At 37.8% G+C, this 15,042-nt stretch overlaps 2 protein-coding genes across 2 annotated transcripts; both read left to right on the forward strand.

The window, feature by feature from the left end:
- The first annotated feature begins 1,173 nt into the window (after positions 1–1,173).
- Positions 1,174–2,992, forward strand: LOC145498129 (uncharacterized). The gene has a single exon (XM_081478011.1). It carries the CDS (start codon positions 1,178–1,180, stop codon positions 1,817–1,819), a length of 642 nt encoding a protein of 213 aa, XP_081334137.1. The 5' UTR covers positions 1,174–1,177; the 3' UTR covers positions 1,820–2,992.
- Positions 2,993–3,060: 68 nt separating this feature from the next.
- LOC145498130 (ubiquitin-conjugating enzyme E2 K-like) lies at positions 3,061–13,217 on the forward strand. Its single transcript, XM_081478012.1, has 9 exons — positions 3,061–3,231; positions 3,410–3,497; positions 6,886–6,944; positions 7,375–7,457; positions 8,169–8,211; positions 9,071–9,127; positions 9,490–9,553; positions 10,402–10,469; positions 11,078–13,217. Exons 1-9 carry the CDS (start codon positions 3,169–3,171, stop codon positions 11,150–11,152), a joined length of 600 nt encoding a protein of 199 aa, XP_081334138.1. The 5' UTR covers positions 3,061–3,168; the 3' UTR covers positions 11,153–13,217.
- Positions 13,218–15,042: the final 1,825 nt, after the last annotated feature.

Below are 15,042 nucleotides of genomic sequence, written 5' to 3' on the forward strand. Positions count from 1 at the left end.
CAATTAATCATTTTAAATTATACATAACATGGTCACTTTGATGGGAATAGTTTATTTCAATGATGGAAACGCATCCAGTATAACTTGCACAAAATGCTTCTTCAAAATCACAATTAATTATTCTTTGTTTTGTTTTTTTCTTTTCCATAACAAAAGTGATGCTCTACGTCTCCTAAACAACTTAGGATTTCAGTTTGATTGACAGGAGAACATTAACACTACATATACTTAGAAGAAGCGGCTGTTAATTTGCAATTCAGATTAAGTTTTTTTCCATTCGCAAAAACATATGTTTGTTCTTACATAACGTTAACGTGGCGTGAATTTCCAGGCGACTTTTTCGGCTTATGGCTCGATGAATAATTCTTTTTTCACTTTTCAGCGAGCTAGCATTTACTCTTGATAGATGCAACAGTACCCAAATTGCTGTGGCAATTTTCTACACGATGAAAAAGGAAAAAGGTATATTAGTTACAGAAAAACGCAGTTCCGCAGCTTTTTAATATCAAGAAATGCAAATTTATACGTTGTAGCATGTGTACACATATTGGCAAAAATTTGATGTGAACGACAAGTTTAAGAGGGTAACCATTGTTCGGAAGCTTAACAAGATCAACTTGTTGTTAAGAAGTGCTTTTTGTGAAACACAACGAGAACTATTTTCTCAAAACAAACATCCACTGCTCTCGTTGACAGCGAAGATAACAATCTCGAATCACCAGGTAAGAGATGTTTTTCAGTATTTTGGCAATACAAAAAGCAGGAAATCAGAGATTGCGTGTTTGGCGAGAAGTAATTAGAAGCCAAGGGTTGAGCCGAACTAGCATGACGCGAAATTGGTGATTTTGTTTCGATTTCTAGTACACTTATGTTCTATTTTCGTCTTTTACAGGATCTAGTCATTATACATGGAAATGAAACTTTCAGGATTTCGTCAACACTTACATCATCATGAATTGTGGACATCAAGCCATTAATTCAGTCAGATGATACGATTTCTAGCTAAGCGCCGTGCTATTAAACTGCATTTTATCCAACTTTACGCTGAAAGGCCTGGAATCGGACGAAGTACGTTAAACTCGGCAATATCCTAGGGGTTTTTCAGAAATCACAGGATTGAGGGAGAGCTAAGGTTTTCAGTTAACTGTTTTGTTTGGTCCGAGGTAACGTTGTCGCTATGCGGGACCAAAATAGAACTTTTTCCCGAAGTTCGTCGTCTGCCTCACAGGGCGGGACTGGGCATCGCGCGCCGTCAGTGGAGGCGCTAAAGATCATGGGTAGTCTGGAAGAGGAAGAGAGCAAGCGAGTCAGATCGGACAGTGGTAAAGCATGGCTACAAGGTCCCCACTCGCTGTCACGACGAAGCTGTCGCTTTGAACTACCAATGAACATGCTTGATCTTGAACTGCTCTCTCCGTTACAGTATGTTTCGCAGTTCTGCCGCGTCCACGGACGACGAAGAACACTATTTCGGCATTATTTCACTAAAAATGACCGTGACAGGGACGGATCTATAAGCAAAAGGGAGCTACAAAACGCGCTCCGAGACTTGTACGCTCAGTCCATCAACAATGAACAAGTGAATGTCATTCTCGATCTTCTTGATATCGACAAATCCGTGCGAACATTTGATTTGGATGCGTTTACAGCCGTAGCGGCATTTTCTGAGCGCTACCTGTACCACTGCTACAGTCTAGCCGTACAGGATCAAAGTGAAAAACGAATGGTGCTGGAAGAAACCGACTTCTGTGCCCTGCGCTGGAAACTAGAGGGGTGCAAAATCAGCGATAAGCTAAGAAACGTTTTAGACGTTTTGTAGAGTGAGTCGTTTTGTAGGTGAAACAAGAAGCTTTTCTGATGAACCTAAACTCAGGCTTTTTCAATGTTATCCTGCGATCAGGCGTTCTTTTATTTCGGCGAACGCAGGGATCACAGGTTAGCTTTTTGTAACAACACGTGCTTGTTTCTCAGGCTGTAGCAGTCATCATACGTCCCGCAATGAACACACTGTACCTTTCTCGTTATTCATTTGTACTTGGTATGGAATTTCTCTAATAAAATTATTCAATGATTAAAGAAAACGCCTTTTTTTTCCTTCTGTTGTAAAGTGCGCAAAGAAGTAACGCTGTCGTCGTAGAAGAAAAGCATTATTTTTAGAGCCTTAACGACGTGGAATCCTACTAAACATTCCGCCATATAAATGCATATGCTAGCTTCATGTTATTAAACTTGCGCACAAAAAGTATTTAAGACAGTAAGTGCCCTTTGAGTTGTAACTAAAGGACCTTTTTGACGATCTCAAGTTTTTCCGATTTTTTCATTCAAACAAAAAAAGTCTCAGCAAGAGCCCATTACCTGGGCTCCTGGGCTCTAGATATATCATGCAACGTAACGCAATGCCTGCCCCTTGGCATACATTTCTTTGTAAACAATTAGTAAGTTTAGGGTTTCAGTTTTCTCGAGTTTGTAACGGATTCTTATGAATTTTCCCATATTTGCTAAGTTCGGCATGATAAATTGAACTATGGAGCCAGATTTTGTTTCTATGAAAAATATGAAAAATTGCTGATATTGCGTGAGATCCGCTGCGGCCAAGTTTCTGCTTGCTTTCTGGCGTTCTTAGCAATCAGAGTCCTGGGAGGTGTGATCCAGACAAACGCTGCTTGAAATAAACTGAGGAAATAAATAAATTCAAACTTTGACAAACGAACTCTTTTGTCAACGTTATTGGCTGGGAGAGATTCAGGAGATTGAAAATGAAAGTTTGACCCCCAAACCCCCAGACATGAATCAACATCTAAAAATAGCAGCGTTATTCAAATCCATGGCTCTTTTATGATACTTTAAAGAGCGCCAAAAGCATGGTAAAAAAACACACTTACTGACAGTCTGAGGAAATAACTTGGCAGTAATTAACGCACAAACAGCGGGGCTAAACATGACAGTAAATCACTTTTCTGTTCCTTTGTACATTGTTTCCTTGAAATAGGACGCGCAGAGACTGGTCTACATGTAACTACCCAAGAGTCCATGCGCGCGTCTACCCTCCCAGTGACTTCCTGTAAACCTTTGGAGAGAGCACTTTGGGAAGATGATGTGGACACATGTAGAAACTTAGATCAACTGTTTCTCAGCCCCTTTCGTTGCAGCAATTGACAAATATCTAGAATGGCTAATATTGCAACAAAGAGAGTCCAGAGGGAGTTTAGAGAGGTCGTCAATAGCGAAGAGGTTTGTGTTATATTTTTGTTTCTAACGTAATGTTCCTTGCTTGTGTTAATTAAGCACATTCACACCTATCTTTCCAACCGGCGAGTAAGTCAAGCTTCTTTTCCTCCTTAAAAAATAATATCTTTACATATGAATGCGTGAAAGCAAATAGCATCCAAAGTCGATCTCTTCTTTGTAGGTCTTGAAGTGTAAAATAGAGTTAGTTGACGAAACATATACGAGACTTCGTGGAGAAATAGCTGGACCCCCGGACACCCCATTCGAAGGTAATTTGTAGTTTAATTCTAATTTAAGACGTTCTTGACTTGGTTAATTCAATTCCTAAGTGATAAAATTGTAAAGGAGTTTTCATTTGTTGTGATTCTTTTAAACTAGTTGTCACGTTTTTCTTTCGGAAGTCTGATTGCCATTGTCGAGGTTGCATTTGTAACCTGGCAAATCAAAATATGTTGTCGTAATCACTTTTGTTGGAAAGTTAGTTTAGCGAACGTAGCCAGAGTACTTTCTTTAATTTTGCAGGCACACAGCACAAAATGCTTTCTTGTACGTGTCATTTGTCTTGGTCTCTTTTGCAGTACAAAGTCATACACTTTGTACTACAAAGTTTGATGGAGTGGTGTGAATATGATCACAATTTTCAGTCTAATGCATCTAAAAATACTTACTGTGGAACCCAGTTAATAGGGACACCATAGCAACCCACAAAAGAGGCCTAATTATCTGAGTGTCTTTACTAAATGTCACCTTGCACTCACGATGCTTCTCTCCACCCAGGAGTATAAATGGGTGCCAGTGAATTTAATGCCAAGGGTAACCCTGCAATGGACCAGCATCCCATCCAGGGTGGCGTAGAAATACTCCTAGTCACTTCATGCTACAGAAACAGAGATAAGCTCTGGGCCACTTGCCTTAAGCAGACTTTACCTTACCTTACTTGTATTAAGCTGGGTTTCATTATAACCAGCATCAACACATTACTGATACAAAGGCTAAATCATAAAATTGTAAGCAACAGAGGGATGCGTAATGTCTTATCTGTGACTAAATTTCAAAATAAAGAAATGTGATGCTCATTCAAATAGTAAAAATTTCCCACACTAATGAGAGTAAATGCTTTGTTGTTTTAAACATGAGAATGTAATCATTTAAATTAGATCAGGACTTTTGTTAGTAAAATCACATTAGCCTGTAAAAAAAATTAATTCATTGTCTAACAGTTTTCCCATCAGATGAGTTTATCTGCATAAAGCTTTGTTTTATTTCAATGTCTGGTGCACATCAACTTCAAGATTTGTTTGATATTCCTGACACTCAGTGTCTTGATAAAACACACTTTTTGATTGGTGAAGAAGGCAAATTTTGGTGGAACTTACTCAGGAATATATAAGCATAGCTATTATTAGCTAAACCACCTAAAGAAACAGATGATTCCAGAAAATATCCATACCCTACCACGGACAGCATGAACATTTTAACCCCCCCCCCCCCCTCGCCTTCAGAAATCCAAAAATGCTCTACCCCCATGCCCACTGAATTCTAAAATCATAATCCCCCCCTCCCTTCTGGATGTCCGTTTTTTACTTCAACCATCTGGAACCTCAGTTTGACTCCCTGCAACTTCCAATGAAAGAGATTTTACATCTTCCCAGAAGTTTACCAACTGTCTACAGGACTTGAAATTGCGAATGATATGATCGCATGCATTCAAGACTAAATGTTCGGTGTCTAAAACTTCCTCCTCAACAGTCAAAATTTTGCAACTAGTTTTTGACTAAACTAGTGAATATGATCACAATTTTCAGTCTAATGCATCTAAAAATACTTGCTGTGGAACCCAGTTAATAGGGACACCATAGCAACCCACAAAAGAGGCCTAATTATCTGGGTGTCTTTACTAAATGTCACCTTGCACTCGCGATGCTTCTCTCCACCCAGGAGTATAAATGGGTGCCAGTGAATTTAATGCTGAGGGTAACCCTGCAATGGACCAGCATCCCATCCAGCGTGGAGTAGAAATACTCCTAGTCACTTCATGCTACAGAACATGTGTGGACAAATCCTGCCTAATTTACCTTCGATATTACGTTTGAATTACTGTCGATATTCACTTGTTCAGGAGCCATTAAAGCGGTTTCGTTATGAATATGTATCACTGGCACATAGTGAACAAACATGGCAGGTCGGCATTCATTGCAAATGATTTTCTGACAAGAAATTCATCAACTTTAGGGCCTCTGGAGCCCGATGTACAACCCAGATTTTATTGCTTTTTTTTCTGTAAGTGAATGTGAACAGATGTGGGATCAATCAATGCTTGTCTTGTATTTTGCTTTCTGTGGTCGTCAGCAGTGTGGTAAGTTCATTTGTGCTTTCACACTCTCTCCTGTCCCCTCTAGAAAGCCCCCCATGCCCTGGGAATTCCAATTGTAAGTACCCCCATGCCTTTGGATATCCAGTTCAAAGAACCCCCCTTGCCCTCAGAATTCCAAAAAGCCACCAGTGGTATAGGTATGGATATTTTCTGGAATCATCCAATGTGGTTCAGATTTTAGCAGCAATTAGTGGGGAAAATTGCTATGTGATGGCCCAAGTAATGGTTGGGAAGGATACCAACAGGGAGTTGGAAAGGCCTGAAATTCTGGTATAGGTGAGGTGTTTACTATTATGGCAGAAAGGGCATGGTTGTCATCTTTTAGAGATTGAAAATTATGTTCTGTAAGTGCTTTTGCCTTTTGGTATCCCATTTTAAACTTTTTGGCTTTTCTATATTATGGTTCTCATCGATAACAACTTCCCTACCAGAGACAAACACCCTCTCCAACCTGCGGCCAGCTGGGGAGAATTTTATGGTGTTTCTTTGCTGGCTTGCTGGCTTTCTTGTGAGTGATACACCTGAATGTCAGGTACAATAATCATGTTTTTTTATATTTATTGATTGGATAATTATTATCCCTGAAACAATTCCAAATTCTTAGCAGAATTAGGTGTACTGTGCAATTTGGAGGACCTAGATTTTAATAGAGCCATTTATCCAACCACAAAAACAAATCTGTCACTGTGAGCTCTACAGTATTTCTTTATGGTATTTCTTTGCTGGTTTGCTGGCTTTCTTGTGAGTGATACACCTGAATGTCAGGCACAATAATCATATTTTTTTTCTGCTCTGGATGTAAGGAGTTTATTCATAAACAGCCTTCATACATGAGAATCCCATCATATTTTGCCACCCTCTTTCAAACTTTGTATTATTATTATTCCAAGGCACATGACGTAGGTTTTCTCGCACAGTTCAAGCTAGAGAGGCCGTCAAATGTGAAATTAATCACTGCGTACCACGCTGAAGAGCTGAAGAGCACCTTTGTTTTGTATGTCACTCTTAAAGAAGTAGCTTGTAGTTTGTTTGCCTCAGTCACACCAGGGGTTAAATTTTCGTGATGTTATTTGTGCACAATGCTATTGATTCAAGCCACTGCAAACAACTGGGTTCTCAGTGCCCCTCCCCTGATTATTAAATGTTTGTGCAGAATGCTACACTAACACCTCTGTTAACCATTGCGGAAAATTGGAATAAAAAGTGTAGCAACAGAGATATGTGTAAACTCTGCAATTGACAAAACTTGTGGGACTACTGTAAGAAATCTTGTTCTTTTCCAGGTGGAAGCTACAAATTGGATATTGTCATCCCTGAAACATATCCGTTTAACCCACCAAAGGTAAACATAGACATAGCGATTCATGTAGACAGTTTATTTTACTTGGGCAGCACACTTAGCTATGGTAACGGTGTGTCCCTTAGACTTGATAAGCAGAGACTACAGGACACACCAGCCAGTTTACAGATGTGCCAAGAAAACAAAATAACAAACTAAAAATGTACCTACATTTAGTTAAAAATATTAAACTACATTACAAAAGATCTAAGAATGTGTAAGAATATGAAAATAATGTAAAAACTGTGACTGTATAAATTGTATGGATAGAAACTATGCATAAGTAAGATAAGAAAAGGAAAAAACCCATGACTTTAATGACAAAAAAAATCACTTTTTTTATAATTTATATATACATCTGTTGGCAATGCTATCTTTAAAACAATTAGCTTTATTAATAACAATACATTGAATTAAATTATTTGTCTTCAAGGTAAATTTTGTGACAAAGATCTGGCATCCAAATATAAGTTCTGTTACAGGAGCAATATGTCTGGACATCTTGAAAGATCAATGGTAAGAGGATTTGTTTTTGACTTGACCCAAAAGAGATAGGCTGATACATACCTGTAGGTTTTTTTGCCCATGCAATTTATATACATGTACAGTATGGCCACCATTAACATTTTAGTTAAACATGCTTGGAAATGTTATTTCTTATAATAATATCATGGATGACAAATTAGTCCTTAATTTTGGCACAAAATTTCAGCATTAATTTATAATTGCCATAGCAACATTTGGCGCAAAATTTCTCGATATAATAAACAACTCAAAAACGCATGATTGTGAGGGCAATAATATTTATCACCTATGATAGTAAAAGCTAATCAAATGGTAAACTTGTGAAATTATTAGAATGTTGACAAAATGCATGTGAGATTATTTCCTAATTTCACTCATCACCATTTGATCACCCATACATATAGAGTACAGTTTTCATACAAATTATAATTTGGTAAGGAGATATGGGCATACTATTGTACTTGAAAAAATTAAAGCGGAGCTGGAAAAGGCAAGTTGTGTGTCTCCATTTAAGTGTGTATAATTTAATTAAACAACCATATGTTTGCAATTTGCAGCAATTACCTGTAACTATACTAAAATGCTCTAAAATGCTAAATCTTCTCACAATAAAGATGTTACTATAATGTTAGATATTTTTTTCAAAATAAAAATGTTACGGCAAAGCCACAAATTTATTACATCTTTTTTTCTTTTTTTCAGGGCTGCGGCAATGACACTACGTACTGTTTTACTATCGATACAGGTGAGGCAGTATGAAACTATTGAACAATCACAGCTCACAGTAGTTTCCCAAATGATCTATTGCAGAATTCCAAAAGTAACTGTCCCCCCGAAAATAACGGCTTCTGGAAAGTAACATTAATTTTTTATCATCCTATTGAACCCCAAAAGTAATGGTCCCCCCGAAAGTAACAGCCCACCCGAAAGTAGCAGCCCTTTGATGAAGCCACCAAAAGAGAAACTTTAATCTCAAGCGCAATGTGGAGTGCGGATGGAGCAGCCTGACTGCATGACCGAACAACTTGAAGAGTTATTTGGTATTTCATTTCAAACTTGACTGAAGTTTTCGTGAAACTATGATTTATAAGCTGTATTTCTCTAGCAGCAGAGTCAAATGATATGCTGTAGTGTAATCAGTTGCATCACGATATAATGTGATACAATACTTTCGCCGTACAATACCAACGTTTAGGGCCTTTTTTTGTTTATACCGTCTGCTTTGGTTATGTGGGTGGTTAGGAACACACATAAACATAACTTTTAATTTCATGTGTTACACGTCCACTTTGTCTGAAACGACTGTTACCGTACGAATGGTTTTTAACCATAGCAAAGTAATGGCTACCCATGAGTAGTGGCTCCCCCAAAGTAGCAGCCTGTTTTGGCTGCTGAATCTTTCGGAATTCTACAGTACTAAACTGGCAACTGCCTTGTTGCAAAGTTTCCATAGTCTGTGCTGAGTACATGTACCATCGGACGAGTATAGACTAGGGTATCATTTTTAAGGCAAAGGTTCCTCTGTCAGGTACTTAAGACAATGAAATCTTGGTATTTTGTTAAACAAAACAAAATAAAATTATTTTTATTATTGATATCCCCAGGCTTTGTTGTCTGCTGCAGAGCCTGATGATCCACAAGATGCAGTTGTAGCAAAACAGGTGCAGAAACTAACATTTAATGTTAATTGCTTATCTTGACTTGAGACAGTTAAGACACAGGGAGGTGCGGTGGAAAAATAGCTTTTATTTTAGCTTGAAATGCTATGAGAGCTACTGGGTCAGGTTATTATTACATGTGTGCCACTGTAAGTTCTAAATGGCAAACTTTAGAAATGGGACATATACTTACAAGTGGTGCTCATTATGTGACAGAAGACCTTATCACAAAGAACAAGTTTGGAAGGGGGAGCAATTATGTGAGAGGCGACACTTACTGGATGGTCAGAGCTAATTGGAATCCTTAGTACAGTATTACTACTGTTATCATCTCAGCAAGTACATACTTTTCTTCTCATTTGTAGTTTAAAGAAAACCCAGACATTTACTGGAAAACAGCTAAGTACTGGGCAGAAGTGTACGCTGGAGGTAAGATGCAATAATATTTCATTTATAAATTATGCGCTTTCAGCCAACTTTAGACACCTCGTTAACATGGACAGTACTTTTCTTAATTAATTTCCTGCCTTGTTATTATGAATGGACCACTGTTAACAGAGTCCAAGGGCTTGTACTGATGCAATCATGTACATATTAAAAGTGATAAGAATCATCTGCTTTAAGTAAACTATTGAGTTATGATATGAGCTGCTCTAGGCATAGCCAATAGTAACTCTACATGTACCTAGCTTACCAGGTGTCCTCCAAACTCCCACGTGACTGGACAGACATAACACAGTGTTCAAATGAGTGTCATAAAACCAAAACCAATGCTATCACTCAAGCTAAGCACTTGCAAAGGATTTGGGCAGTCCAGTAAATCAATCAAAATATGAAGTAAATACATATAGCTGATGCAAAGCATGCGAAATTACATGCAAATGAGTCCCAGTTGGTTTTGGTTTTACTTCTGATCAGATGAAAAAGTGACAGGAGTTTTTTAAGCCAATCATGTGGCATAGTAAAATGCAAAGCCAATAACTACTTTTCAACACTCGTTCCCAAGTGAAAACCACGCTACATGATTGTACATTAATCTAAAGCTTTTAGAACAAATAGCTAAAGAGGTCACTGATACTTGTGATGATGTAATCAAACTGTTCTTTATGCACAATACAGAGGAACTGATTTTGCCTGAAATATATGCAGACATCACCTTGGATTGACAGAACAAAACCAACTGACATTTTAATCTTCAGCAGTACCTCTCTATAATTTAAGTTTGACTGACTTTTGTTTAAATATGAATGATTATGTTAATTTGCTTTGTCTTCTAGCTCCTTCCTCGCATGATATAGATTATGAACAGAAAATCAAACGGTTAACTTCAATGGGGTTTACTAAGGTTAGTATGATGTTTGCTTTATATTTTTTCAAGTGTAAATAAATAATTTAGGAAATGTTTTGTCATGTAGGTGGGAGACCTGTGTGGTGGCCTCATGGTTAGTGCGCTCGTCTCCAGATCGAGTGGTCCAGGTTCAGGCCCTGGCCATGGACATTGTGTTGTGTTCTTGGGCAAGAAACTCTCACAGTGCTTTTGGGTACTGGCGAATGGTACCAGCGAATTTAATGCTAGGAATGGATTTGCAATGGATTTGCATTCCACCGGGGTGGGGGGGGGGGGTAGAAATACCCCTAGTTGCTTCATGCTATTGAAACCAAGATAAACTCCAGCCTGATGGGCCCTCACATATGCAGACTTAACTGTACTGGTACTTTTTTTTATCTTCAGTCATATACATGTCAGCATGCAGACATTCTAAAAAAGTAATGTGTTAGAAAGAAAGAAGCACAAGTCCCAGCTTAATGAATTCCATATTCATATTTATATAACTTGACAATGTAGAAGGTACTTGTCTATTTCCTTCAAAAAGTGTGAGAGAAATTATGCATGCTCAAACTTATGAAATGTAACTCCTCCTCTTTCCTCCATCTCTTGTGTTCTATTCACAGAGTCAAAGTCTAGTGGCACTGTCGACCCATTCCTGGAATTCAGAGAGAGCTGTCGAGTCTTTACTGAGTAGCTGACAAATCTTTATGTGTCATTTTTCATAGTACTTAGCTGAGTCCTGTAACCATAGCAACTGTATATCCTCTTTACAGAGCTGACATCATGCTGTGAAAACTTCTAGCTTGAACAGGAGCACAGTCATGTACAATAGTTTATTAAATGTCAGATCTGGTACTTAATGATCTGACTTGACATAAGAACAATAGAATTTGAACTCACTTAAGCCTGGTCTACACAAGCAATTTTTATGTGACAATTTTTATTTGACAATTCTTATTTGCTTGTGTAGACAAGGAAAATTGGCGACTTTTTATGTGATGAATATATTTGCTGAACAGCTGGCGTGTTAGCTTCTATGTGACAAATAAAAGATGTCACATACGAAAAAATTGCTTGTGTAGACAACTTGTCACATAAAATGCGGGAAATATGTTTGTAAGGCCACATTTTTGGGGACTAAGCAGCCCCGCCTTGTTTCTGCATATCTCTGCTGTCTGAAGTCATTACTGGCACACTAAACTTTAAATTGTTGACAAATATTTGCTATGCCATGTGTATGATCAAATCTATTTGTCACAAATAAAATTGTCAGATAATAACTGCCTGTGTAGACCACGCTATATATTGCTTTTGGTATATTTTAGATATAATTTTTAACTCCATGTCAAAATACAACTTTCTACTTGTCTTTGTGTATTAATTTTCCTGTACTATTAAATGTTGTAGTCAGAATTTGTTAAAATGGAAAGGTCTTTGTTTGTTGATTATTGACTTGATTGTTGTAACTTAAACACTAGATGAAGACTTGTTATTGTACTGAAAAATCAGACCAGAACATCGCTGGCACTTTCAGTGAGACTAATCTGACCAACTCAAAGGCCACTGAAGCAAATTCTTTGCAAATTGACCACTGGCATTTTAAAAGTTTTCAAATAGTTACTAATCAAAATGACCACACATCTGTTGCCTTTGTGATGTACAGAATGATTACATGGATAATTTGTTGGAAAACTGTTGTCACAGGGTTGTCACAGGTCAGGAAATGGTCAGGGAAAAAATTCTTCAAGGTCAGGGAAAAGTAAGAGAATTTTATCGTGAGTCAGGGAAAATTGAAATTTTGAAGACAAATCAGGGAAAATTGAAATAATACGGCTGATTCAATACCACTGAAGAGTGGAAGAAACATTTGGGTCACTGTGATCTCAACGATATTTTTCCCTAATGAAGACGGAAAATTTGTTCAAAATTATCACTCTTAATGAACGAGTGAAAGAAGAAGCCGCTACTATACCTGACATTTTGCATTTCTTTGGTCAGGGAAATTTAATTTTTGTCAGGGAATTTTGAAAAGGGATGTCTGTGGCAACCATTTGTTAGACTCCATGATTTTTATTCTTTAAACTTGTGGAAAATTTCGCCAGGCAGCCTTGGTTAGAGTAGTCATACTGTAACAGTGTAAAATTGCGTGGTTTTGCATGTCATTGTTATTTTAGTACCTAGTATTCCTTTCCTCGTTGGAAAATGTGTTGGCGGCTGTCTATTTTGAATGAACAAAGTTATTAATTTCTGTAAAAACTATATTAGCCCTGTGTCGGCAAGCAAGTGAAGAGACCAAAAAAAACTGAAATTTTCTAACTTGAATTATCTTGGTTTATGCCCTTTGTTGAAGGGTATAATTTTAAAACAAGATAGCAAAAAAATTAACCAAGTCTAACTAAGTACTCGTGAGAGTGTCCGGAGCGGGTTGTAGCAGCTATCCTGAGGTCATTATAGAACGTTAAGCAAACACTGAAAACAACCCTAGTCCAGAAAACATTATAGTTGCTACACAGAAGGTCAATGAAACTGGAAGCTTAACACAGCTGCTATATCATTGGCCGGAACTGATAGGAATTGTTAGTTTAACCTGGAACTGTCAGTAACGCAAATGAAACACATTTTCTATCACTTTTTGCTTTTAATCTTAATATTTCCGATCTGATATTCCAGTTTCAGCACTTAAAAAAACAAAGGATAGTTTTGCATTTCAGTTGAAAAGAATAATTTGATGGTTTTGTGTGTAATAAAAGGAGTAGAAAGCTATTGCTTCCTTTCGGTTGTTTTCCTTCGCCTGTTTTTAGTATCGAGGAGTTTTCAAGCAGAGGTGTAAGAATTAGTTTGCCTTGTTCCTGTTCGGTTTTTTCCCAGGCCTTCACTGTCAATTGATTCTATGACGTATCCGAGGCGAACGGCTGGGACCACGTGACCCGAAAACGATTGACCGGGGCGAAATATTTAGGGCTAGGAACTAGGCAAAGAATTGGTCACGTTGGAACACCTTTCAGGCATGTAATTTTCAAGTCCTGTAGATCAATGAAAATCACAGGCGCGGCACAAGTTAATTGCCACAGAGAGATTGACACCTTTTAAAATGGCATCACAATTTTAATTTAATGAAATTCTGTTATTCAACAACATCTACGACTTAATGAAGACTTCTTATACAAAACTTCCGGTTAATTTCTTAATCATACAAGTGATGAAAACATCGGAAAAAAATTTGTCTCTGTTCAGTAGTTGATCACAGATGACGTCGAACTGTGGTAATAACAAAAAAAGTTGCACCCGACGGATGGCCGAGTGTGACACTGATGTTCTTACCACATTTTGGCGCGCTCTGATCAGTTCAGTACGGAACAGACGCATGGCACATACATACATACATACGTAAACTATATTAATTTAGTCTCGAACTGCCAGAGTAGCACCCAAATGCTAATATCTTCGAGCTAACTAGCTACATTAATAAGTAATCACAAAAAAAAAAAGTTACTTCAATGTAATAAACAAAATGACCAATTACCTAAACTAAGGGTGCGTTTCTTTGAGAAAATCCAAGATTTTGCGTTTCTTTACTAAACAGATCAATCCAAGATCACTCGAATCATGGGGCATCAAAGGAACCGAAGAATCCACCCTGGGCAAGGATTCTTGGGTTTTCTTAAGGAGATGTCAATGTCAGTTAAATACACTTTTGTAATTGCAAATATCATGGGCACCCAAAAACCAGACATTGTGGCCAGACATAACGTAATTTATGTTAAGGCATGTTGCTCACATGATAACCTGTTGTGTCAGGTTGTACCAGGTACGGCGAATCTAACCAATGAGGTTTTAGTTTAATCAGCAGTTCTATTCTTCCTTCTCTCCCTCGCCATCAATTTGGACAGGTCACGAGAAAAATCTTACCCGCCTCCGTCCCCTTCACCTTCCAAAGGGTTATTATTGCTGTTTAATTTAATTTTATTTTGTTCTTGATGTAATATTTTTAGTAATGTTAAGTAATGTGGCGAATTTTTGTCGCCCCATTTTTATTCAGTAACGTAATAATTTTTACATATTTTGCTGTGTTGTGATTCTGTTACAGTCGTGGCCAGATAAATCCAACACAGGTGTTTGTTTAATCTCGCATTATCGTCAAGTAATCGAGAATTGATGCGGAGCTCGAATTAAGACACTGTTAAGAGTTGGCCTTATTTTGGTAAGGCACATGCCTTGATATAAACGCGATGTTTTCCCGTTGCATTTCCAATTGAGCGTCATCAAACCGAATCACTTTAGTAAGCCACCAAGAACACAGGCAATCAATGCAAAGCCGACGCGAACGCCGGTAAGCGTGAGCGAGCGAGACACGATAGTTTTGATTTTACTTCTAATTGGATAAAGAAAGTGGCGCGAGCTTTGTAAGCCAGTCGCGTAGTGGTGCAAAATCAATTACTTTGGACACGCAAAACACAGATAAATTTTTTTTTTTTAATTTAACATTTTAACATTCTGTCGATAACGACGTCAAAGCTAAGCGTCATTTTTACCTCATAACAGCAAGTATCTAGAATATTGAGCTGATATGTCCTTCAAAATAGGACTT

Source organism: Orbicella franksi, chromosome 9 (genome assembly GCF_964199315.1).
Source record: "Orbicella franksi chromosome 9, jaOrbFran1.1, whole genome shotgun sequence".
Classification (NCBI taxonomy): Eukaryota; Metazoa; Cnidaria; class Anthozoa; order Scleractinia; family Merulinidae; genus Orbicella; species Orbicella franksi.

Bases quoted from the DNA above. Each gene is read 5' to 3' on its own strand.
- LOC145498129 (XM_081478011.1), top strand. From the start codon at position 1,178: ATGCGGGACCAAAATAGAACTTTTTCCCGAAGTTCGTCGTCTGCCTCA.
- LOC145498130 (XM_081478012.1), top strand. From the start codon at position 3,169: ATGGCTAATATTGCAACAAAGAGAGTCCAGAGGGAGTTTAGAGAGGTC. The intron at 9,128-9,489 runs GTGCAGAAACTA...TCTCATTTGTAG, and splicing joins ATGCAGTTGTAGCAAAACAG to TTTAAAGAAAACCCAGACAT. The intron at 10,470-11,077 runs GTTAGTATGATG...TTCTATTCACAG, and splicing joins CTTCAATGGGGTTTACTAAG to AGTCAAAGTCTAGTGGCACT.